Here is a 25172-nt window from a genome sequence, read left to right as displayed (position 1 = left end):
GGTGAAATTTGATTGTATTTCATTTAAGAATATTGGGTAGTTGAAAAACGTGTTCATATCCTCAGTCGTGGAGAACAAACAAGTGTCTCCTAATGTCTGATTCTTTGTCTTTAATAGCGTGCTCATCACGATTGTTACAAATTTCTGATTGTTTACATTTTGTTAAGGACAAAATTACGTTATTTTTGAGAATAAAATGATCTGAATTTATGATAGAGTAAGGTACTCAGAATAAATTAATAATTTACAAACAGAGCCAAAGCTGTTTAGAGTGGGCATATTTTCAAAGCATGAAAGTGTTTTCTGTCTGGGGGGGGTTTCGATTTAATTAGATTGATGTTGTTTTCCTTTAATTACTAGGAAGATTATTTCAAATAAAAGTCATTATTATTATCATTCTGTTTTCCTAGCAGTAGTTCCAATCTTTTCCCCACAAGTCACTTTTTCTCAGTCCCTTTGTACTTTAATAGATCGGGGGTTCAAGAAGGGAGCAATAATAAAAGTTTTCAGACTCATGACTAATGGCCTAAGGACCTAAAGAAAAAGAAGTATTATGAGAATCCTTCAAAGCTATGATTAACTCAGATGGAAGAAAGTCAATTGAGGTGTGAATATTTATTTTTATAGAAATCATTCCATTCCCTAATTCTGTGTTTCAAACTGGTTTGCCTTAGTGGGTAGTAAGCAGACTTAATGGGTTGTGACTGGCCTTTCAGTGAGACAGCAGAGGTGACGTCTCTGGGCTCTGCGTGTAGTAAGGCTACGTGCTGTTCTGTGCAGTGCATGTTTGTGTATGTGTATGATCTGAAACGCATCACTAATGTGTATCATGCTCAAAGATTTGTGGAAATCCTAAGATCTGATGCAGTATTTAATATTTTTAAAGAAAATACCATAATCAAAAAAATTCTTTAATCATTATTTTAGTATAACTTAGATATATTAAGTCTTATTAGTATAAGAATTTTGTTTTTACTCAGTAGGTACCGTGGTTGGACAGGCGCTGCTTTGAGAAGCCATCATTCATAAATCATTGAACGCCTTGCACGTGAATACCAGCACAGTGCAAGGCACTTAACAGAATTCCAATTTGGGATAGTTCAGTATAAAAGTGAGCAAACAAGTTACAAATACAGATTTTGAATACAAATGAGGTAGAGAAGGAAAAGAAGAATTAGGCGAGAGAACAGAGAAACAAATGTTCAGTGGCCTGCTGGGATATTCGTGGTTTGGTGGAAATCTCAAAGCTGTGCTTAGTACAGGATAGCGAGCAGTAAGGATTTAAGGAAATGCTTCCTGTAAATATTTCCTCTGGGCACCAGGCTGGGTCCTAAAGCACCCGTCTGTCACTGTGTTCACCTGCCATCCCAGGTGCGAAGAAGGACAAGGAAGGCTCAGCCGTGCAGAGTTTTTATTCCTGGGCATCGGTACACACTGGGCCTTTCTGTTCATTCTCAGCTGAATCAGAGTCACTGTGGGGAAGTCAAAATGTAGTGTCTGTATTGCTAGGAAATATGACCGTAAACTATTTATTAGGAGATCGCCTATGCAGATGGTCCATCAGAAATTGTAACCTGCAGAGTTCACTTTCAGGTTTAGATTCTTTATCTGTAAATTAAGTTTTTACACTGTTGGGACTGTGCTGCTTTAATACAAGTTATCGATGAGATCAGTTTTATCATTTGCATGAACAATATCCAGGACTATATAGAAAACAGCAGAATCTGGAGATTCCGTTTTGTCACTGACCTCATTAATTTTTAAAAATTAACTTTTTGTGTGTGTTGGTGCTCAGTCTTTTATTGCAATAAAAACCCTAGAGGTAAAGCAAACCAGTATTCATTATGTACGTCACATGTAGATAAAAGGAATTTTTATGTGTTCATAAAAATGAATTATAGCAAATGAATTTATTTTATCAGTGAATATTGGTAAAAGGGAGGGCGGGGGACTAGAGCCCCCCCCCCGTTATCTAGAATTCCTAATTCTCATTTTTACTACTGAATTAATTTTCTGACTTTTTGAAGTAATGGCATTACATTAATATCCTGACTGAATTTATGATTTCATGTGGTTACTATATTTACTAGTGAATATAGAAGTCTAATTAGATGGCATACTAAATTTTTTGGGTTTTTTTTCCCACCATAACTCGACAAGTTAGTTACCTGGGTCTTTCTGTGTCCCATGTGCGTGTACTGTGATTACAGACCGCTGGATTTGGTCGTTCATCCTGTGCGCCAGCCTTGTCAGCGTTTGGGATTTATTCCGCAAACCCCCAAGAGATCTCCGGTATACCTAGCCTCCAGTTCATTGTTCAGAGGATCACATCACAGTCCGTCCAGGACTATAGAATTACGTGTACTTGAAACTCCTTTCGTGGTGAAGGTGAGTATTACGTACCTCGAGTTCATGGTGAAGCTAGGAAGTTCTCACTTGTCAAGCAGCAGGGGGAAATAAGCCATCTCTGACTGGTGTCTCTGGGTAATGGACAGCTTGAAGCCTGTTTGGGGGGAGTTACCTTTCCAAAATGTTTATTGTATCCTTACATCTTCTTAAATTGGTCTTTACAAAATATACCTTCTGTGCTTTCCTGATGTTGTACTCAAGGTTAACAATTACATTGTTGTTCTGAGAGTAACTCAGGTCTCTGTGGTTTATAAGTTATTTCAAGTTCTTGGGTTTGCACCCACCCCCACCACCCCACACACCATTTCTGCTACCATTTTGCTGTTACTTCTTCTATCAGATGCTTTCAGTTCTTTGGTTTCTTTTTATTTATTGAAATTCTCTCACTCCTTCGATGAAACTGCATTCTGTTACTCCTTCTTACTTAGAAGTATATCTGTCTTAATTCATTTTCCTCCACCATCTCTGATGAATCATTAGCTGGGAAACCATAAAACTAGACTTGGGGTGGCGGGGAGCGGGCCCCTCTTCCCGTCCTGTGGTCAGACTGGTTTCGCAGCACTTGTGCACCAGCAGCTTGCCCAGCGGACTGGACTGAGTCCCAAAGCCTCTGCCTTCACTTTCCATGGTCTCTGGATAGTCAGCATGGAGAGTGAAGCCGGGGGGTTCTTACTTTTTTTTTTTTCTTTTGAGAGAGAGAGAGAGAAAGAACGAGCAGGGGAGGAAGGGCAGAGGGAGAGGGAGTCTCCCTGATGTGGGGCTCGATCCCAGGACCCCAGGATCATGACCTGAGCTGAAGGCAGACGCTTAACTGAGCCACCCAGGTGCCCCGGATTCTTAGCTTACAAGGTGAATAAAAGATAGTTCAACAAATGTCAGTCCTAAAATAGTTATTAAAAGAAGTGGAAAAGAAGGTTGGTGAGCTTATGAAGTGGCTGATGTTTACTCTCCAGGGCTGTGATTCGTGTTTTCATCCATTAAAAAATATTTTGTATTCTCTAAATCAAGGAATAATTTCGTGCCTGCTACCAAAAACAATCTTGAAAAAAAAAAAAGCAACATAATATTGTAATGGACCTGATGGAATCCGGTGATCTAATAGGATACAACCATCTGCTTGCTAGTCGTTTAGAGGGAAGATCATGTGAAGGAATTATTGCTGCTAAATAGTCTCTCTGCTAATTATTTTTAATTCTGGTAAATCCTCAGAATTCTCATAAGTAATCAGTTACTGTTGGATTCCTGTGATGAAATTATATTTCTTTGAAAACATTCTTAAAGCCAGGCTTATCATTTTGTATTAACTTGCTATAATTAAGCTTGGTTCTTTTCTACACACACTGTCCTGTCTCTTCACCTAACTAAAGTTTTGTAGGCACCCATTAAGTAATTTATCTCTGTACTCTCTCTTTTAAGTTATTAAACTGGGGATAACCAAGATCTTAAGAATGATCATGGATGTAGTTTTATGTTTTGTAGCCTTATGTATAGAAACCTCTGAGAATTTTGTGTTTTCTTTCCAGGAATCTGTAGTAAAACTTTTTATTGATGTGTTTATTGGAGTTGAGTGTATAGGCACCATTGTGACTCAGTTGACCTTGTCTGTCCTCATGTAAGCGGCTTTTACAAACAAGAATTCCATTCATGCTTTGTTGCAGAGAGCTAAAACTTTGGCCATGTCAGTTACTTCCTCTGGATTTGCCGAGTTCACGCCTCAGTCCATCTTAAGGTCTGGTCTTCGAACACCACCTTTACCGTCTCCCTCTCTGTCACCTGGAAGGTCTGTTACCCCTCCTTTACGACTTAAGGAAACTAGAATCTCATTTATGGAAGAAGGCATGGGCACAAAACGGACTCCTGGAGTAAGTTTGATAATTTATTTGGAACAAATTAAGAATATATTAGCTTTTACAAGTAAAAAGTCAAATCAGTTTTTTTTGAGAGAGGGAGAGAGCATGAGGCAGAGGCAGAGGCAGACTCCCACTGAGCAGGGAGCCTGACTTGGGCTCGATCCCAGGACCCCGGGATCATGACCTGACCCAAAGTCAGATGCTTAACTGAGCCACCCAAGCGCCCCAGATAAATCAACATAACCATAGATTTTTATATAGAATCTCACAGATGGCCTTGATATCAGAAAACACTGGTTCAGAAAAAAATCTCATGGCATTGAGTGACCAAGCCCCAAACCCATCGTTTACAACTGAAGTTTTAAAATAGGGTCCAGAAGCACCATGGAAATTGCCTATAATCAAATGGCTATTTGGTGGCGGAAATGGGACTACAGTCAAGACGACCTAATTTCCTAGTCCATGTTTTTTATTTTTTTTTATTTTTTTTACTTTACATCGTGTTGGCTCTCTTACTAAGTTCCTAACTGGGTGTCTGTTGAGATGGTACGTGGTCAGAGCTCTATTTGGTGTAGTGGGTCATCTTGCCTATTCTGTGTTGTAGTCTTTTGGAAATACCGTTTTATTCCCAATCAGGGAAACATTACCCACCAGTAACTTTCATGTATCTGGAGAGAATGGATTTAGTATGAGTGAGTTCTGAGAAGAGAATCTAGAGAAATACCAAACATGGAAAGGGTGTAGGTAATCAGTTACTTTGATTGGAGATGGAGAGCTTAGGCTGAACTGATTTCTCCTAGTAAATTTTTTTTTTTTTTCAAAACCTTTTACTTGACAGGGTGCAGATGACAGCAAAACAAGATTGACTGTTACTACACCTCTCCATAAAGGTGGAGGTCCTGCAAAAAGCGAGTGGCTAAAGAGCAAAGCCAAGACGACAGCCTTTTCCCTGAGTAGTCCTGAAAAGGACCATCAGGAAGCGGAAGTGAGGTCCCAGGACACCCCTTCCCAGAGTTTGGAGAAACTGGATATGAGCCGAGAAAGTAGCGGTGCCTCCACCAGGTCAGACCAGACTACCTTGGAGTATCAGGACGCACCGTCACCAGGAGACTTGGAAGGTATTTTTGTGGCCTCGAGGCCAGAGGGCTCTTCCACGGAACTCATTATTAATCTAACCGAACCGACTGAGGAGGACAGTGACAAAGACGTGCTGGAGTTAGAAGCGACCCCTCCACACCTGGAGAAACAAACGGGTAAGAACTCCCTTCCAAATGGTCATAAAGTATGTGATAGAACTCTAATCCCGACACTTTCCTTACAGTGGAGAATTACACAGTCCCAGCACGCTGCCCACGTCTGCCGTAAGGTCCTGTCACAGCTGGAAAAGAAAGTAGGAAGACCAACTCTGCAGTCTAGGTTGTTACTACAGTTTCTAACTTGTCCAGCAGCCTTAACTTTCTAGAAAGCTGCTCAGAGACCAGGTCGGTCATCCTCTTCACCATCCCTACCTCTAAAATAATCACTGGACAGTCCAGACAGATATGTGGAAGCCTGTGAATTCAGAGTCCCTGTGTTTACTTCTATCTTAAAAAGATTTTGAGCCCCTAATGTCTGTGGAGAACAGGTGGGCTCCCAATGTGTGCTCTGTGCTGAGGAGCCTGCCCTGCATGTAACTTAGAGCCTAGTGGTCTATACATGTAAACAAACAAGCGCTTCTAATGTAGTTGGAAAAGTGCTCCTATAAGAGGAATGGAAGGGGCCAGGGAAACACCAGAGAGAGGGAAGAGGCTTGGCTTAGAATCAGATCCGAAAATTAGTCTGTTTTTTGTTTCGTAGCCCTGCACAGTTTTAACAAGCATATTTATTTAAAGGTAACTCCTAACTTTAAATCTGTTTAAATACTTCAATAAAAATCTGTGTCCTACTGGTTTCTTTGGGGCAATGATGTCTCTGTGTAATAAACACAAGCATTATTGCTCTAAGAGCCTAGAACTGTCCTCGTGAGTAGCATCTGTCCACAAGTGTCCATCAGTCTGGATGTGCTCTGTTCCACCAGAGTAGTTGAATGATTAAATAGATGAGGGTGTTCATGGCAGTATCTTCAGTCTCCAATAGAAACTTATTTTTGTGGGGGATTACATAGCATAAGTATACGGTGAAACAGGCTAGATTTGAATTTCAGCTACTTACGAGGCCTGAGATAAGCCGTGTAACTGTGTGCTTCTGTGTCCTCGTCTGTAAAATGGGGATAATGGTCCCCCCACTTGGATTGTTAAGGACTGAGTCGATCTGTGTACAGTGCTTTTAATGTTAGGCCCCGAGTGAGAGAAGCGGTGGGGTGCGGGGGCTTCCGGACCGGGCTCAGTCTGTTAGAAGGACCTGTTGGCATTCTGAGGCCAATGGCGTAAACCTAAAAGTCCAAAAAAGCAGGTCCAACAAGCTTGTTAAAAAGGAATCGTCCAAGAAAGATCATGAGTACTCACTAAACACTTGGCACAAGTGATGGTAAATGCTCTTCTCACGTGATTCGTAGGCACCGTGGACGCTGCGGAGACGGAGGACCCCTCGGTTGCGGAGGAGGTGCCTGCAGACTTCAGTCACGCGCGCCCTGTCCCAGAAGGTGAAGCTTCCCGCCGGGCTCCTCCAGCGCACGGCAGGTAAGCTGGTAGGGCAGGCGTCCCATGTCCGCGAAGCGGCAGGAGACGGTGAGTCGGCGGCTTTATGTCCACGCACAGAGGGGATTTTAGACCTTGGGCCTGCCCGCTCTGGGAACGGTTTCTGTTAGGAAGGACATTCCTTCGTACGAGTGTGTGCTGCGTAGTAGTTGCTGTGAAGTCTTAGAACGACACTGGATATTCCTGAATGTACGGAGTCGTGATGAAATGACGCAGACCTCCTTTTATAGCCTTTGGTGAGTCTGCGTTTGTTGAAGCCGTGCCTTCCTCCGTGCCCTCCTGGTGGCACTGGTTTCGGGGGTCTCCAGCCCCAGCAGGATAGAGTAGAGGGGGCATGGCTCGGAGGCAGTTTGTTCCCTACCATTCAGTGAGTACAAGGCTCCAGCTGAGGTTTTCATGTGTAATGACTGCTTGAGCCCTTACGCTCCGGCGAGTTTGAGCGTCTGTACCCTCAGGCACTGTACTAGCCGACTGGGCGGGGTCTGTCAGCCTGGTGCTGCTCAGCGTGGTCTCAGCGTGAGGCCAGGGCCCAAACGGTTTGTGGTCTGCGATGAGACAGGCAGCTTGTATTAGACTCTAAGCCTTTCCTGAAAGTCAGCTCAACTTAGTGAAGTGATTGCCCTCCTGGCAGGACCTCCTCCTCTCGCGCGTCAGGCCTTGGAGCAGTGCTGTTATAGAGGGTACAGAAAAGTTGCAGCTTTGATTATGAAGTAGTAGGGGTGATTTACTCCGGGTAATCCATATAAAACATGGTCATTTAAGATACCGTAAGTGGTTCATTGCTTTGTAAGTCCCGAAGGAGTTCACACACCACCCACCAAAATCACTTTCGTAACAGTCATGTCTCCTACATTGAACGCGATCGTATGCTTCACTTCTGAGAAGAGAAATCCCGATTAGCTGGAATCTTTACCAGGCCTCCATAGAAGTGGGAGGAAGCGTTATAAAAGGATTATCTAGATTAATTCTAATGTTTCTTGAATTTTAATGAAAATACTGTTGCAGTGGGTCTGACGGAATTGCAACAGCTGCAAAGCGAAGAGTCATCACATGACAAGAAACTGTGGTTACTGGTAATCTAGGTGAATAGTCACCATCATGACAAGCCTATGTCCTTTTTAAATATAAATTTATTGGTGGTTGTTTCTCGGTTATCATAACATCATGAGACAGAGATAAGTCTTAAAAATACACCTATAAGGGCACCTGGGTGGCTCAGTGAAGTGTCTGCCTACGTGGGGAGTCTGCTTCTCCCTCTTCCCCTACCCCCCCCACCACACTCATGCTCTCACAAAATCTTAAAATGGGGGTATATATTCCAAATGCATGTTTTTTCTTGAATTTACTTTATAATTTTGTCCCATTTAAAAAAAATCAGCACGCTTTTGTTGGGTTTTACGAAAGGGCCCATTCAGAATAGGAAGGGATCACTGTCCCCATATTTCGAGAACTTACTTTCACCAGGAGGCTTAATACAGGTCCCGTTGGTCTCCCACTGAGAGTTTTTTTATACTCTTTCCAGATAATTAAAAACTGGCATAAGTGTAATTTATATTGACCAGCATTTTAAAGTAATGCTTAGTTTAAGGCCCTGCGTATTAGAAAGTAGGAATACCCAATACAGCATTGCTTGTTTCTAAATTCATTGACAAGTTTTATAGTGTTACTCAAAATGAACTTGGGTGGTATCGAGTTCTCCAAACCTCAGTTTTCATTCCCAAAATGGCATGTAGCAGGGGGAGCAGGGGAAGAGCAGGTGGGACCTTCTTAAACCCTAACACCTGTATTTGTTTCTACAGGAAAATCCTCACCCTAAAATCCCAGGTACCGGTTTCAGACGAAGGACTAGTGTCTGTTGAGACCTGTGCCTCTACAGTCACAGCAGGTAACGGTCAATGTGTGTATTATTTTGACTTTAGAATTACTTCATTTTAGGGGTGCCTGAGCGGCTCAGTCGTTTGAGCATCTGACTCTTGATTTCAGCTCAGATCATGACCTCAGGGTTGTGGGATGGAGCCCCGTGTCAGGCTCCCTGCTGAGCGTGGAGCCTACTTGGGATCGTTCCTCTCCCTCGCCACCCCCAACCCCCTCCCCCAGCCTGGCTCATGCATGAGCACACGCTCTCTACCCCTTCCCTCCCAAAACAACAACAAAAGAATTACTTAATTTTAGTGTTTTAATAGCATTCTTAGTTCTTCCTCTTTGCTCAGGTTTCGCAGCTACAAGTAGCGTTGTGTTCCAAGGAGACGTATCTGCTCTCAGAGCAGGGAGTTGCTTGTAAGGCACTCTGTGGTCTAACAGAAGTCTTAGAGTGGTTTTTGTAGACATATTTTCCCTCAGAACATCAAAGAAGAGTAAAATCAATGACCAGTCCCCAGCCAAGATGGCATATCTGCTTTTCAATCTTCTGGGACTCGGATATCTACATGGGGCAACTTCTGTTTTAAGGCCAAGGTTGGCTTTTTATTAGTAAAAAATAAACACAAACGACTGTATTTACTTTAAGGAAATTATCAAATATATAGAATAGAATTCATTTTTTTCAATCCAGTGACTTTTTTTTTTTTTTTTGCTTTCACACACTGGTAATTGGAAAGTAAAGTGCATACTTTCCCATTCCTCTTGGCCAAACAGGTGAAAACTTTCTTCATTTTGTTGTATAAGCTGTCTTTGTATATTAGGGATACTAGCCCCATTATCTTTTAAAAGTGTGCAAATATTTCTTCCTAGTTGGTTTTTTAAAAATAAATGAAGAAATAAACCTTTTTATGGGGGTGCTTGGGTGGCTCAGTCTGTTAAACGTTCAACTCTTAATCTCATCTCAGGTCTTAACCTCAGGGTCGTGAGATCAGCTGCGTGTTAGAGCCCACTGAAAACCAAAAAAACCTTTTCACTGATTTTTGTTAAACACTAAAGGGTTTTTGATTAAGTTAGTCAGATTCTCACCCCCCTCCCGTCACCCCAAAATGTTTTGGGTTTCGTTCACAAACCCAAATGATGTAAAACTACGAGTGCTAACAACAGAAAACTTGGCAAAGAGGAAGGTAAAAGATGAGGATTTTTTTTTGTTGTCGTTACATGAGCTGTCACCCTCCCTCAGCTCCCCGCTAGTGTAAGTGGTAGAGTATATTTGTGGCCAATTGGATGCTTTGCAAAAAGAGAGATACCTAGTCCTTTTCATGGCGAGATAAAGCCCACACTGCAGGTTCCTCTCGTCATTCTGTACCGGCTCGGTGGGGATAGCTGACTGCCACTAGTCCCGAGAAACATGATTTCCAGGCCCAGTGAACAGGGAACAAACATCCGAGCTCCTCGGAGGAGTCGTCCTCATACTGAAGTTGCACGGTAAGGGCAGGAATTATACCTAAGTAGGAAAAAACAACAAAAAGCCAATGTTGTCATTTTTAAGTGTAAAATTTATCTTCTGCGTGTTTGTAAAAAGCAAATACATATTATTTAAACTGAACAGATACTGAGGAGATGGGACTAATATGTAAACCCTCATAGGTTTTTCCCCTTTAAGAAGTTAGAAACCGCTGGGCAGTAGGACAGTGTTTCGAGGAAATGTTCTCAGGTGCAGTATGCCTTGGCCTTTCTCTTGCTTCTCAAACTGTGTGTGTGTTTCTTTCAGCTATGGCCAGTGTGCACGGTGAGAGTGGAGACTCTGGGCTTGCTGTCCCTGAAAGTCCTGTGATCTCCGAACATAAGCCCGATCAGGAAATAACCTTGAACTTACAGGAAGATCACAAAGTAGAACTTGACGTCCTGAAAGCAAGTGGTGACTTAGCAGAAGAAAAGCCTCCTGTTTCTGATGATCCTCCTGGTCCTCAAGAAATTCATGTAAAAAATTAATTTTTTACTTCGTTGTTAGTTTTGGTTTAGTTAGGTTTCGAACCATAGTTTAAACCTAATGTGTTCGTTTGACTGCTGTATAAAAAATCTCTTTATAATGTCATTAGAAAAAAGCATGTAAATATTTTGTGGAACATAAAAGAACACATCCTTTAAGTGAGAAATTGTTCGTGAACACCAAAAAGCTATGTTAAAGAAATCAGAATTCTAACAGTTTGAATTTTTGCTTAGTATCTGGTTCGAATGAAAGCTCTTTTAGCCATGAGAAAACAGACCCTGGCTACTCCAGAGACAAGTATGGCTGCGGAACTATTCAGGGCGTTGAGAGATCCCTGAACGTAGTTAGACAGGACTGTTCCCCACGCGTGCTTGAGGAGAGCGATCTCCAGCTGGCTGGGGTTTAACTTCCATAACATGAGAAGGGCTTTCTTTTCTTTCTTTTTGTACTTAATATGACTTACTTACAGGTTCTAAAAATTCCACCACGTTTCTATTAATATCAACAGGCAACTTTATATGATAAATGAATGTAAGATAAAAAAAAAAAACACTTCTAATTTATAGAAATGTGATTGTATAGTATTTGGGAAGTTTCTTAATTCATAAAAGTGTCATGGTTGTCCATATTCATTTTCATGAGTATTCTCACTGTAAAATAGATGGATAAAGTTCCCATTCCTTCAGCTGGGGAGCTAATAAAAAGTGTGGGCGTGGTATGAGTGAGAATCCTCATTTCTGGGTATCTGCAGTCTTCATCTCACTGAATGTTTGGGGAGTGGGCAAATGTCACTGTCTAGGTGGGCGGTAATGGTCTACCTTCTTGGTCAGGAGATCTCTCTGTTACTTTCTACCTCCTCCTTTTTCTCCCCCTCCCTTACCAAAAGGTAAATGCAAGGACCATTCCTTCTTCCACCAAAGCCTTGCAGGAGAGGTACTGAACTTGAAAGCCTTAGGAATTTCATGGTTTATGCAGCCCCAGCAAAGGGAAGAGGATTGAGTCTAGCCCAAGGGAGCTTATGTAGGTGAATTCTTCTTCAACCTTATGGGGGTCATGCTGTTTAGAAAAAGTGTGGTTAGTTAGGGAATTTGGGGATTACCATTAAAACAATTTGGGGGTTGTGTCTTTTTCTCCAGTTAATGTTTTTTCTCGGGTGAGAACAGAATAAGGCCTTAAATTAGCATCATAGTAATTTTCAAGGTTTTGTAAAGACTGTCTTTTTTAGCTAGGGAAATGTGAAATTTCTATTTTAATTCCATTCAGAATCTCAGAATCTTTTCCTGTCTAGTTATTTTGACCGAGTAATAATGTCTGATTGCTTAAAGGGCTATTTTTATAAAGTAAACCCATAAGTACGTGCCATATCAATTGTAGTTTATGTCTAACAATTCTTATACCAAGAGTGAGATGTTTATTAAAAAACTGTATCCTTTAGGCTAAAATAAATACACATTAAAATTCTTTAACCAGTCTCTTATCTTTAATTCATTTTAGGTGACTGAACACGAAAAGCTCGGAGTTCAAGATTCAGGACATGGGGCTAGGAGGCTTTCATTTAATGAGTTGTATCCCTCAGGGACTCTTAAGCTCCAATATAATTTCGATACCATTGAGCAACAGTTTTGTGACTTACCTGATAACAAAGACTCTGCTGAGTGTGACATTGCCGAAGTAGATGGAGAACTCTTTGGGGCTCAGAGCAACTTTACCTTGATATTGGAGGGCGAAGAAGGAGATTTAGAGACCGGTGATTCTGCAGCATCTAACGTGTTAGCTCCCGCAGCAAACACAGCAGCAGCTGAGGAAACACACGAATGCCGCGGGGAAGATGGTGGCCGTGGACGCGGCGCAGAGCTGCCAGCGGTCCTGACTAGCGATCAGGAGTCCCAGAGGGTGGAGACCTTGCCACACGTGCCTGAACCAATTAAAGTAGCAATTGCGGAAAATTTACTAGATGTAATTAAAGACTCAAGAAGTAAAGAAATTACTTCAGATACAGTGGAACAGCAGTCCATTCATGAAAACATACCTTTAATAAGCCAGCAGGTCGTCACCAAGGTAGTCAGATCTACGTTGAAGACTGTTCAGGAAACAAGTACAGTGACTATAAATGTGAGCCAGCTCGATGACACGATTTCCTCCAGAACTCGCAGGAGAGGACGTGTCCAAAACCCCAGTGTCAGATCACAGCAGGAAGAGTCCGCAGCTGTTGCTACTCCTGACAGGCTGGGGCTTTCGGACAGGAGGACTCGGAAAAGGAAAGAAATTTCTGGGTCTTCTGAGGGTGCCTGTTCTGATGTCAAAGTTATATCTCAGAACCAGCAAATACCTCAAAATTCTGTGACTCCTAGGAGAGGAAGGAAGAGAACAGAAGACAATCAGGACACGTTAGAAATGGATCATCCTATGGAACAGGACCTAGAGGTTACTCCAGATAGCAAACTAAGGAGGCTAAAACCCTCTCAGCTGTTGGAACCAGCAACTGAAAAAACTAAGCTCTCATCTGTTACAAAAAAGACTCCTAAAGGAATTAAAAAATCTGTGGAATATCCAGAAAGCGTTGAAATGGTAGATCTAGATCTGAAAGTGAGTAAAGTAGCAGTACGTCCCAGCGGAAGTACCCGGAAATTGAGAAGTGCCACCCTAGAAGCTTCTAAAAAGACAGGACATAAGGCAGATGGAGAAACTAAGATTTCATCTGTTACCAAAAAGACTCCTAGAGGGCTTAAAAAATCCATAGACTATCCGGAAAGTGTTGAAATGGTAGATCTAGATCTAAAAGTGAGTAAAGTAGCACGTCCCAGAAGTACCCGGAAGCTGAGAAGTGCTAATCTGGAAGCTGCTGAAAGTAGAGGACATAAATCAGATGGAACGCCCATGGACCAGCCACTGCCTGTCGAGCCTGACAGAAGTCCTAACAAGAGGGAATGTAGCACACTGGATGTCACAGAAGATTCCAAACTGGATTCCTCGCAGCTGAGCCTCCAGGCAGAGTTTGGTAGACCTAGGAAACGCGGTAGACCGAGAAAAGTTAATCCATCTGAAGATGGCGGCTCCAAGACTGTCAAGGAAGCAGAAAGTCCCAAGAGGAGGTCAGGAGCTCTCCGCAGCCAGAGGAGGTCGACGAGGAAGACCCCGGCCAAAAGGAAGACTGATGCTGCAAAAACAGCTTTAGAAAAATCCGTTTTAGTGCCAAATGAGGAACTTGCTGTGGTGACGGGCTCTAAGAAAAAGCTTACGAAAAGGACTGAAGATCCAAGCCAAACACGTGCAGTACGCCCTGTGTCAGAAAAACACACCAATGAAGAGATGACAGCCATGGATACTGACAACCTGGAAGAGACGGTGCTTGCCCCAGCCGCTCCGCCGAAATCGTCCCGCAGCACCAGGACTCGATCTAGTAAGGCCATTTCGTTTCCCGACCTCTCGGAACCAAAAAATGAGTTTGTGTTCTCTACTCCCGTGTCAAAGGTTCCAAGGAAAGAGAAAGGTACTTTATTTATATTCAAAGCACAGTTTTCATCTCGCTCAGTCTTCAGCTTAAAATTCTGTGGTTTAAAGCACAGTTCTATTCAAGACTGTAATTGATTATTTCTCTAAAAAATTAGTAGGTACAGGGAATTCTCCACCTCCAAAAAAGAAAACACGCATCTTTAAATTAAAAAAATTTTTTTAAGATTTTATATTCTCAAAGTTTATCGTAAGATTCAGGAAGTATCTGGTTCACTGTGACTCTTGAAACCCTGTAACTCACTTGACACGGGTTTAATCTTCTAGAATAGTGTCATTTCTCTTCATTCTGCCTGACATAAGTGACTTAATTCCTCCCCAAATAGAATCGGCATTTTTCATCTAAGTGCCGCTATGTTTGGCTCATGTCCCAGCAGATATCCGCAACCTCAAATTGTTTCGAAGGGGAGGAGTAGAATTTTACTGATAAGGATACGGAATTGAGTTCAGTGCCTCCTCCCTGTTGCCCATAAATTGGCACGGCTGCACGTCCAGCCTCCCTCACTGCCTCTGATGAGCTCACGACTGTCTCGTCAGGTTGGTGGAGCTCATACCTTCCCAGCGGGGGTGACGTGTCTCCCCAAAGGGTGAAAATATCTTAGTCTTTGTGCTATTAGGATTTGGAGGGGGGATGTTTCAGTGAATTGGCCAATTATGAGAAATGGTCTAAAAGGTGAGGATGATGAAGGAACTGTTGAGACACTGGTGTAGCTGAACAGAACCTGTTGGGGGTGTTCTTTGCAGATCAGATCAGGCGAGCAAAACGTAGTCGTTCACTTAAGGTTGTAGATTTGAATTCGGCAAAGCAGCTCAGGGGCTTGTAGGTAAATTCTGTGGCTGTGTTGTATTTATTTAAACCTTTCAGAACTGTTGCTTGTCCTTCTAAAAGCATTAGGGAACATCCTGCAGAGTTAGTTGTCTCGTCATGACTTGAGGGAAGGCCGCGAGAAAGATAAGCCACTTAAAACTGCACACTGGAAATTCTCTATATTCGGCATTCACCCTGGAAACACCCGTTTCAGTGCATTGGTTTGTGCGTCATTCGTTTCAGTTACGGTTACGTAGCCGGAGCCCAGGAGGGGGCCCTTTGCCATCAGGTCGATCGTTTGTTTTACAAAATAACTTGTAGATGCAGAAGGTCCGTCTCCCTCCCCCCAGCCCCAGTTTGTTAAAAACAGATCTTCAGTTTTGTGGGGCTGTAGGATTCAGGTTTTCTCGGTGTGAGGGAAGGAGGTCACGCCCACACGTCCCGTGGAGCCGGACGCAGTGACGGGAGTGCGTCCAATTTTAGCTCACGTGACTGAGCTGCTAGATCAGATCAGTGTTACACGAAATGCCGCAGCCCGGGTAGCCGGTCGTTAACAATTCTTTCACGCTTTCCTTGTGACTTAGAAAAGTGTAGCACACACAGAACTTGTGTGGTATTTCGGTGTAGATAGCAAATGTCTCATTTCTGATTTTCGTCCTCTTTACATAGCTGTTGTGACCTATATGCCCGTGACCTACAGCTTGTTTCCGCAACAAAATAAATACACGCCTGCCGTAGAAAAGTAGAAATTCCGTGTTTGTCGTCTCGTCAGCTGCAGGACGGATAACCAGCGCTCACGTTTCCTTCCCCTTGTGTGTCTAGAGACACACCCTGCTGCTTCTCCCCCCGCGTGTCATGTGCATTTTCAGAGCCGGGTGGGTGTCTGTGACCGCGTGTCTCGTGGCTTCCCGGCTGGCGCCGCGTCTCACTGATGGGCCGCACACGCTTTACGTTCTCCTCTTACCTGTTGGAACCGTTGTCACATTCTCTTGTGTTAAAAAGAGGAACCTTCTCGCGTTAGAGGTGGTGAGAAATTGGGGACTGAGATCTCTCATTTCTCACTTAGTAGCTGGGCGGCCAGTCCTTTGACTTTTCTGAATGTGGCTTTGTCAGCTTGACAACGAAGAGGACAGCACCTGCCCTGCAGCTTTCTGATGACAAAGCCGTCACCAGCGCCCGGGGCCTCCTTGCTTCTCTTGCTCTCCGGCTTGAGTTCCCACACCCCTCCTCTGCCCATTCACGCTGTATTCTTAAAGCTCTTCAGGGGGGCGCCTGGGTGGCTCAGTTGGTTAAGCATCTGCCTTTGGCTCCGGTCGTGTTCCCAGGGTGCTGGGATCGAGTCCCGCATCGGGCTCCTTGCCCAGCGGGGAGCCTGCTGCTCCCCTGCTCGTGCACTCTGTCAAATATATAAATATAATCTCTTAAAAAAAATTTAAGCTCGCAGGGAGGGCTAGGAAGGACAGAGGAGCCGGCACGGGAATACTACCCTAGGCCGGGCAGGCAGTCAAAGAAACAGCTCTCTTAGGATTTAGTTGGAGGCGTTTTACTGGTCAAAAGAAGATGAAGCTTGACATCTCCGTGGATTTTGTCTGATTTCTGTGACGCAGCAGCAAGTGCTCAGGAAGGCCTGCTGTGGGCCTGAGGCCAGACTGGGGTAGACGTCCGTCAGGTGATTAGATCCTCGCTACAGCGCAGGAAGCCGTCAGGTGATTAGATCCTCGCTACAGCGCAGGAAGCGTAGCTACTGTTCCTTCCTTCCTTCCTTCCTTCCTTCCTTCCTTCCTTCCTTCCTCCCTCCCTCCCTCCCTCCCTCCCTCCTTCCTGGAGGTCAAGTTCAGGGAGACTGAGCCCCCACACGGGTTACGCAGCAGGGTCCCGGAGCCCACCTGCTGGCTGCTCAGAGTTATTGACCAGGTGACCAGAATGTTCCTGGCTTTGAAGTCAGCACTTGGGAACCCCTTGCGCCTTCGGTAGCGCTGGCTGTCAGAACTTCTGCTCAGGAGACGTAGAGCGGTGGGTGAGCGATGAGCATGCTGAGAAGTGTCATAAAGTCTTGTTTGGCCTAGTAGGAGCACGTGGAAGAAACAGGGGAGGCCGAACATTTTTGCACACGAGTGGGTGTTTGTATTTCCTTGCTTACTCCTTTGACGTGTGGGGCGAGACCTGGGGAAGAGAACATGAGCTGGTCTTCGAAAAGCCAGAGCAGCTGTTACTCCAGATGGCCTAGAAAGAGGAAAACAGCATGCTTTCATTTCCTAGAAAGACCCCAGATACGGTTCTTTTTAACAACGGAAGGGGAAGGTCACCACCAGCACCCCAGCTCCCCAGCTCTTGCCGGGTCTGCCCCTTATCCGCCGGCAGCAGAGAGGACTGGGATTTCTGACCTCAGCTCGGTTTTTTTCCTAATAGTCATGGGCTTTAAAAGCAGAGTTTGAGGTCTTCCGGCCGTCTCGACTGTCCGGCGGGTGAGAGAACGCCGAACTAGACCGAGAACCCCTGAAATAGTGACTTAACAACCGCGAACATCTCCGAAGCACTTACCGTGTGCTACCCGTGCTGTTCGGATCCTCTCGTCTTCACGAGGACCTCACAGGTCCTGTGATTAATCCCATTTTATAGAAACTGAGGTACAGAGGGGTTTAACTAATTCGCCGGATTTAACCGGCGGCACGGCCACTTGCCATGAATACGGAGACCCTGTGGTGACAACAAAATGTGAGATGAAGTCTGTGATGTTTTTAATTCATGTTTTGAACCAGTTCTTAATTAAACCATTTTTATTTATCTATGGACTGTCTTCCTGTCAGCCTGTCCTTCCACCTTCATTACCTTCTCTGCTTACTTTTTCCGTTTATGGCGGGAACTTGTTCGGGTCAAAGCTTGACCCGAACAGCTAGCTCAGAACGAGCTGGAAGGAAAGAACTTTTGAGTCATCTTTGAAAATAACATTACTTTTGTAAATAAAAACCTCGTCTCTGGCCTGGGAGGGCCTACGAAGCCAACTTAGCCCAGCTTACGTGCAAGATGACTGCTTCCCTTCCTGAGAACCTTTGAGGAGCGGTAAAGATTAGAACTAGCAGAATGATACAGTTCTGAGCTTTTCACGTCTTACTTTTCTGTTGTAGCATCATTTAGTTTGAGGCGTTAGACATTCCCGAACGTTGGGTTTGCCCTGTCGTTTCTGTCCTCCTGGCGCGGCCGCCACGTTCGGATGCTCGTGTCTTCCAGGTTGTCTTCCCGATGTGCGTTGTTCGTTCCGAGCTTTAACAAAACACACACACTGCGATGTGTACGGCTGGGCATGGATACAGTGTTTCTTTTCCTCCCTGCCTCCTCGCTTTAGGGAAGAAAATAGAGGCACCGGCACAGCTGCAAGAACTGGTTTCAGATCTGTCTTCTCGGTTTGTCTTCTCACCTCCTGCGTTAAGGACCAGGCGGAAAGCCACGTCTCACACACCCAGAGCCGGAGAGGAGCTGGTAAGCAATGCCCTGCGCTCGTGCGCTTTCCTAAATAAACCTCTGGGAAAAGCGCAGGCGTTGATGCCGAAAGCCCCCGGTCGCCTGGTCTGCACTTGGAGGGGGACCCTCCCCTCGGACACAGTCTGTCACCAATGGTGTGATCCCGGCAGCTGTGGTTTAGATGACCCGTGAGCAGAAAGGCGTTTAGCTTTTAGGGTTTCATCAGAATGATCTGGATGCATTTATCTAGATTAGCGGTGCCTGAACCCCCGGGGTGTCATGCACGGCCCGCGCTTGGAGAGACCGTGTTTCAGAGGTGACTGTCTAACCTGATTGCACATAACCCTAAAATCAAAACAGTTCCAGGGTTGAGAGGGAGACAGACCCTTGTTTTAACAATGTTAATTCATATGCATTTCTTGAAGCGTCTGCTGTGAGCCAGTTACTTTTCAAGGACAGAGACTTACACAGAAATTACTGGGGCAGATTCCTGGTGTTTCAGGAGCTCCGTTTAATTGAAGAGGCTAAAACACACATAATTATTTCACAGTATGGTAAGAATCACTTAAGCCCAAATAACCCTATAGATGGAAGAAGGTAAAGCAAACAGTGGCCCGGGAGAGAAAACCGTGGATCACAGAGGCCGGGTGGGGCGGGGGGTGGGGGGCGCTGCTTACAGATGAGTGAACAAACATGTGCACATTGAAGGAAGGATGAAATGAATTCTAGGGATGAAAACTAGTCTCTGGTGGCCTGTCCTTTACGAGACGACGGGAGCCTCAATGTGGACAGAGGCAGTGGGAACAGGAGGGCAGCAGACAAGGACACGTTCACGTGAAACACACGTGCCTTGGAGATGAACTGGGTGTGTGGGGATAGGGATAAAGAGCGGCCCGAGATGACCAGAGTTCCTACGAAAGGTAAAAGGGACCCACTTGGGACTTGTGGCGTCTGAATTCACTAGCCCTGTATGGCCATATTCCTTGACTCAGGATAGAACTAATTCAACTCAGATTTCAAGTATTTACTTACAATTTATCTTCAAAAATTTTTAACCCATAGAAAGATGATGCTTCATCGATAGACGCTGTGCAAAGGCCGAAAGGGAAAACAGGCAGGACCTCAAAGGCAAGACAGGCAAGCAGGTATGACCTTTTTGCTGCTGTAATTTGTATCCATTTTGTTTCATAGATTAGATTTGAGGAGAGTCATAACTTAGAGAAATGAAGCTCTTCAGGAAAGGGTCATTCTCAGGGGCATGTGTGCGCACTGGCTGGGTCTCCCTACACGGCGGTGAAAGCCCATCTGTCCTTTCTAAAGAAGGGTCGCGGGGGGTGGGGGGGTGGTTCAGTGCCCGTTGGGTCTTTGTTTTGGCAGTGGGTAGTTTCACCTTTTCCTTAGTAAAGGTAGATACTATTTAAACTTAAAAATCTTGCATTTATTTTACTAGTAGCAATAAACCTTCCGTTCATGGAGAAATTTAAATTTCTCTTGGTATATTGGCACTTAGGCATGGTTGAATGTCATAAAAGTACAAAGTAAATTCACTTGATCTTCCTTTAAAAACGGACTTAATGAGACTTTGGACCATAACTTACAACACCGTTCACACATCATTTGGCTTTGTATACATATACGTGGAAAACGAATATGACAGAAGTATGCACATACTTGCTGATTGCTGGCGTGTGAGAGGTGCTATTTCTCACACACTTCACAGGCCTGCTGGGCTCTCAGCCCACTGACGTTGTGGGAAGTCTTTACGCGGCCTCCAGGTACCATACGTGACCTGAAGCTTCGCTTCACTTCTAAAATCAAAGCGCCAGGAAAGGGTACTGCTCCAATAGGCTCTTTCCTCCCAGTGTAACTGGGAAGTGGATTCTAGTTTATATGATAACGTGTTTATTCTTTCTTGAATTGTGTTTTGTGTTCAGAAGCAAAGGGGAAGATAATTGGTCCCCTCCTCCTGTGAAAATCCGGCTGATTTCTCCGTTGGCGAGCCCGGTTGACGGAGTCCAGAGCAAGCCTCGAAGAGCGACAGCAGTAGCAGGAAGAGCTCCAGGAAGGAGCAGGAAGAAACTGTCTTCCTTTCCAAAGCAAGTTTTACGCAGAAAAATGCTATAATTTTTTTTTTCAAGTTTTTAATGAACACCAATTTGTAAAATCATCAGAATTGTGTGGATTATTAAAAATCATCTAATTTGGAAGAAAATAATTTGTATAAATTACTGTAAATTTTTGTAAACAGAAGGTCTTCAATAAGTACATTAACTCCGTAAGGAGTGTGATTCTTTTAGTCTGGGCAGTTTTTCTATTTTATATTAAGACTTCATACATTTATATAATATGTAAATATAGCTTATTACTGGAATGTTAAATAAAGTGTATACTTCACAGTAGTTTGTGTCTGTTAGATTTTTGAGAGGGGATTTCTGTTTTAATAATGATTTTATAATGCTAGTTGGCATTGGTCCCATTTTCTTTTGCTACAGTTAAAGGTATTAGACCAGCCTTAAAATGAAGATGATTGTTGATTTTTTTTAAAGTTGCTATTTTATAATTTATGCACTTTGCTCCTATGATTGAGATTTCTAATCCTAAAATGTATATATATCTATTTTTGCCTGTTACTATGTTGAAATTGAATTATGGGCATGTAATTTTGCCGCTTTTTGTAGTTTAACAAATTTTGTATATTCTACCTCAAATGAGTCCTTTTCCAAGTAATGCATCGGTTAAATACAACGCTGGCATTTCTTGTTCAGCAAGCTGAAAGGCTCCTTCCCTTTAAAGTCTCTCCGTTCTTCAGAGACTTATCATCCAGGTTAGATTGACCGGTTCACTGCTCACTAGCCTCTTGGAAAGGTTTGAGAAGGAAGGGAAGTGTCAAACAAATCTTCTCTCGGGACACCTCGTGTGTGCCTAGTATCGATAGAACGAGGAGTGTGAACAAATTTTATACTCTTCTTGCCGTGAAGGAGCTTGCTATAAAAATCACAGAAATCCCTTAATATTCAGGTTTGAAAACTGACGCATTTTCGTAGGACCTCAGGCACAGACTATTGACGGGGAACGAGTGTGAGGTGGGAAGGGAAGAGAAACCAGACACTGTTGTCTGCAGTACGGCTGCGCAGTTCAGTGGGACGCTTGATGTGGCCTGGGAAACTCATGCATAAGTAAGTGCTGTCAAATAATTGATGACCGGTCACGGATAGCGTGTCATGAATGGACCATTCATAATTGATTGTCTAGAAACAAACTGCTTGTGTTGGCTAAGCTTGTAATGTGTTAGTGTGAAGCAGAAGCACTGTGCTTTCCACCTTATTTTTCTACCAAATAAATACGAGTGATGGGAAACGATGACAACGCCTCTGCCGAGTACTGACGGTGTGCGAGTAGCGGTGCGCGTGCGGCCTTTCAGTCAGGTTAGTGACAAAGGCGAACGCCGCCTGGTTGAAACTCTGACTAGGACTTGCATTTTATTCCTTTTTCTAATGATCGTTATCAAACGTGTGTTCAAGCTGCTTGTCATTGATGGAATATTAAACTTCTTTGAATGAACTTGTTAAACGAGTAATTTAACGATCTCAACGTAATTAGTAAACACATAACCTCATTCCTTTGCACAAGTAGCTCAATAAAAAAAAAATTGATGAGAGAAATGTACTGTCAAGTTAATGATTTCTTACACCAGTGCGGGTTGGTGAATATAGATACGTGCTGTTTGTAATAAATGTACTTTCCCCAACTAGCTCATTCAGCTGTGTCGCTACCACACTGTAGGATGAAGTAGAGGTGATGCCCGTTCTGGGCCCCTGCAGCAGTCTCTGATTATCAAGGCATTAGTCACAAGTTTTAAGATAATTCTGAACAACCAGCCCATTCAGCAAACATTTGACTGCTGTGGATCAAACCCAGTACTAGACAAACAGGATACAAAGCATCTTGCAATCTCATCACGTAAGTAAGTAAGTGGTGGCGGAACGCACCACAGTGGTAAGGCCCCCAAGATCGATCAGGTCTAGTTCATTCTATCTGGCTCGGTCATGAAGATTCTGGAGACGGAGGCATTTCAGATGACCCAAGGGCGAAAGAAGATTGGGACAAGGATATGCTAGACAGAATGACAAGCAAGGGCATATTGGACAGTAGTCCTGAATGGTATGCAAAGAACGTAATGGAAACCATATATGAGGTCTTCCATTTGGACCTTGTTCAGCCTGATGCTTTCCTCTCTGGTCCATCAGTGTTCAAGATAGTTTTGCACGTTTTCAGTTGATGTCTGTCATTTCCTGCCCCCTGACAATCATCTGTATCACAGAAAATAATACTTCAACAGCCAGATGACATATCATGGGATAGCTTTATGCACATAACTGGATAACTTCAAGCATTTTAGCTGCTCATGGGGGTTCCTAGAGGGGTGTGGCTTTTCAGGCACCTGATCAGTAAAAATGTCAAAGAATCATGAGGAGCAATTTAACGTTTTAACCAAGAAAAATGAGGAATTAAAACCATTTTATAACCTAACCCATCAATATGCTAGAAGACGTTATTCCAGGGTATTTTTCTTTGGCCTTTAATACGGCTAGAGTAATTACAAGTTTTAAACAGGATGTAGAAAGTAGGCACTCAGTTAATTACGTGGCTTTTAGGACCCCTCACCAAAAAGATGGTATTTGATTGAATTCCACCACCACCGTTGGCCAGCTCATACTGGAACAGTAGCAAGGAGGAGAGCGGGCCAACTCGAGAGGTGACTTGAGGATGAACGGTTATGGGTCACGCCTGGACAACGAGCCCCTCTGGGTGACCTGGACTCTAATTCTCTGGCTTCCAGTCTTTATCCCCATGGTGGGGTCGGGGCACAAGCTTGGTGAGACTATTAGAAGAGGTAGCACTTTCTCAGGAGCCTTTGAAGCACTGTCTTTGAAGTCATGTGAACTTGGGTTCAAGACCTGACTTCACCACCCATGCGCTGTGTGACCTCGAAGAAGGTTTTAAGCTCTCTGAGCCTTGGTTTCCTTCTGTGCAAAATAGAGATGTTGATACTTTGCAGGCTTACTGTTACCAAAAAACAACTAGATGAAATAATGCGTAAACACAGTGCCTGGCAAATTAGTCTTGATATTAGCCAAGACCATATGCGGGGGGGCAGAGAGTCAAGCCAACTCTGCGCTGAGTGCGGAGCTCAGTCAACACCAAGATCACAACCGGAGCCAAAACCAAGAGTCAGACACCCAACCGACTGAGCCACCCAGGTGCCCCTGCCATAATTTTTTTATAAATGGTTTCATTGAGATTGTCACATACTATACGGTTCCCTCACTTAAAGTCTACAATGATTTTTTAGTATATTCACAGATAACGTGCAACTCTCACCAGTTTCAGAATTAAAATTTTTATGACCTCAAGAATGCCATTTAGCTCTATCCTTATCCCTCTCGTTCTAAGCAACCACTAATCTAACCTCAGTCTCTATTTCCCTGTTCCGTACAAGTCATGTGAATGGGATGAGTCTTTTGTGACTGGCTTCTTCGACTTAGCATAACGTTTTCAAGGTCCGTCCATGTTGTAGCATACCCCAGATTCCATTTCTTTGTGGATGGTTCCGATCCCGTTGCATGGGGATACACATTTTGTTTAAGCCACTCCTCAGTGGCTGTTTGAGTCTCGCTGGCTTTCTCCACAGCCTTACCTTGGTTTCTGCAGGACATAATGCTGCTATAGATACTCTTGTGTAAGTTTTTGTGTGGATGCATGTTTTTATTTCCCTTGGTTTGTACCCAGGCATGGAATTGCTGAGTCATATAATAACTAGTTGGAGGAAATGACTTTTCCAAAGCCAGCTGTACAGTCTTCCCACAGCCAGTGTACGAGGGTTCCACTTTCTCCAGCCTAATCCAGTTACCTGACTTTATTAGAGCCATTCTGGGTGTGACGTGGTGCCTTGTGGTTTTGAATTGCAGTTCCCTGATGACTAAGGATGTCAAGTATCTTTTCATAGTATTATTGTCCATGAGAGTATCCTTCTTAAATGTCTATTCAGATCTCTTACTCCTTTTTAAATTGGATTATCCTTTTACATTGAGCTGTTCTTCTGAATACAGTTCCTTATTAGATATATCAGTTGCAAATTTTCTCTCATTCTATGGGCTATCTTTTTGCTTTCTTTATGGTGCCCTTTGAAGCACAAAAGTTTTTAATTTTGATGAAGTCTTTTTTTTTTTTTTTTTGAACTCATGCTTTTGGTGTCCTTAGACTCCTGCACCTAATCCAAGGTCACAAATATCTATTTCTATGTTTTCTTTTCTATTAACAGCTCTTTGGTCCGTTTTGTGTTAATTTCTGCGTATGGTATGAGGTAAGGGTCCAAGTTCATTGTTTTTGCATGAAACTATCAAGTTTTTCCAGGACCACCTCTTGCAAAGGCTATTCTTTTCCCATCTTGGCAGCCTTGTTGAAAATCAGTTGGCCACGGAAGCCTGGAATGATTTCTAGACTCTCCATTTCATACATACATCTGTATATCTCTCATCGTGCCTGTACCACACTGCCTTGGTCATTGGTTTGTACTAAGTTGTGAGATTGGGGATTGTGAATCCTACTTC

The 25172-nt window shown here is 43.6% G+C and overlaps 1 protein-coding gene across 2 annotated transcripts in view; it reads left to right on the top strand.

Annotated features, from left to right (window-relative positions):
- Positions 1–22223, top strand: part of AHCTF1 (AT-hook containing transcription factor 1) — a 65363-nt gene extending 43140 nt beyond the window's left edge. Inside the window, exons 26-35 of one of the 2 annotated variants that reach the window (XM_008695049.2) lie at positions 2211–2388; positions 4068–4271; positions 5098–5512; positions 6793–6916; positions 8734–8819; positions 10566–10774; positions 12279–14184; positions 18446–18579; positions 19624–19706; positions 20496–22223. In XM_008695049.2, the coding sequence (XP_008693271.2) occupies positions 2211–2388; positions 4068–4271; positions 5098–5512; positions 6793–6916; positions 8734–8819; positions 10566–10774; positions 12279–14184; positions 18446–18579; positions 19624–19706; positions 20496–20685 (3529 nt within the window). In that variant the 3' untranslated portion in view covers positions 20686–22223. Of the gene's footprint in view, positions 1–2210; positions 2389–4067; positions 4272–5097; positions 5513–6792; positions 6917–8733; positions 8820–10565; positions 10775–12278; positions 14275–18445; positions 18580–19623; positions 19707–20495 lie in introns of both variants that reach the window. The other variant, XM_008695043.2, reaches the window with a different exon arrangement.
- Positions 22224–25172: the final 2949 nt, after the last annotated feature.

This window comes from Ursus maritimus, unplaced genomic scaffold, assembly GCF_017311325.1.
Source record: "Ursus maritimus isolate PB19 unplaced genomic scaffold, ASM1731132v1 scaffold_2, whole genome shotgun sequence".
NCBI lineage: Eukaryota > Metazoa > Chordata > Mammalia > Carnivora > Ursidae > Ursus > Ursus maritimus.
Note: the sequence above shows the minus strand (reverse complement) of the source record. Positions and strands in the feature narration are given on the sequence as shown.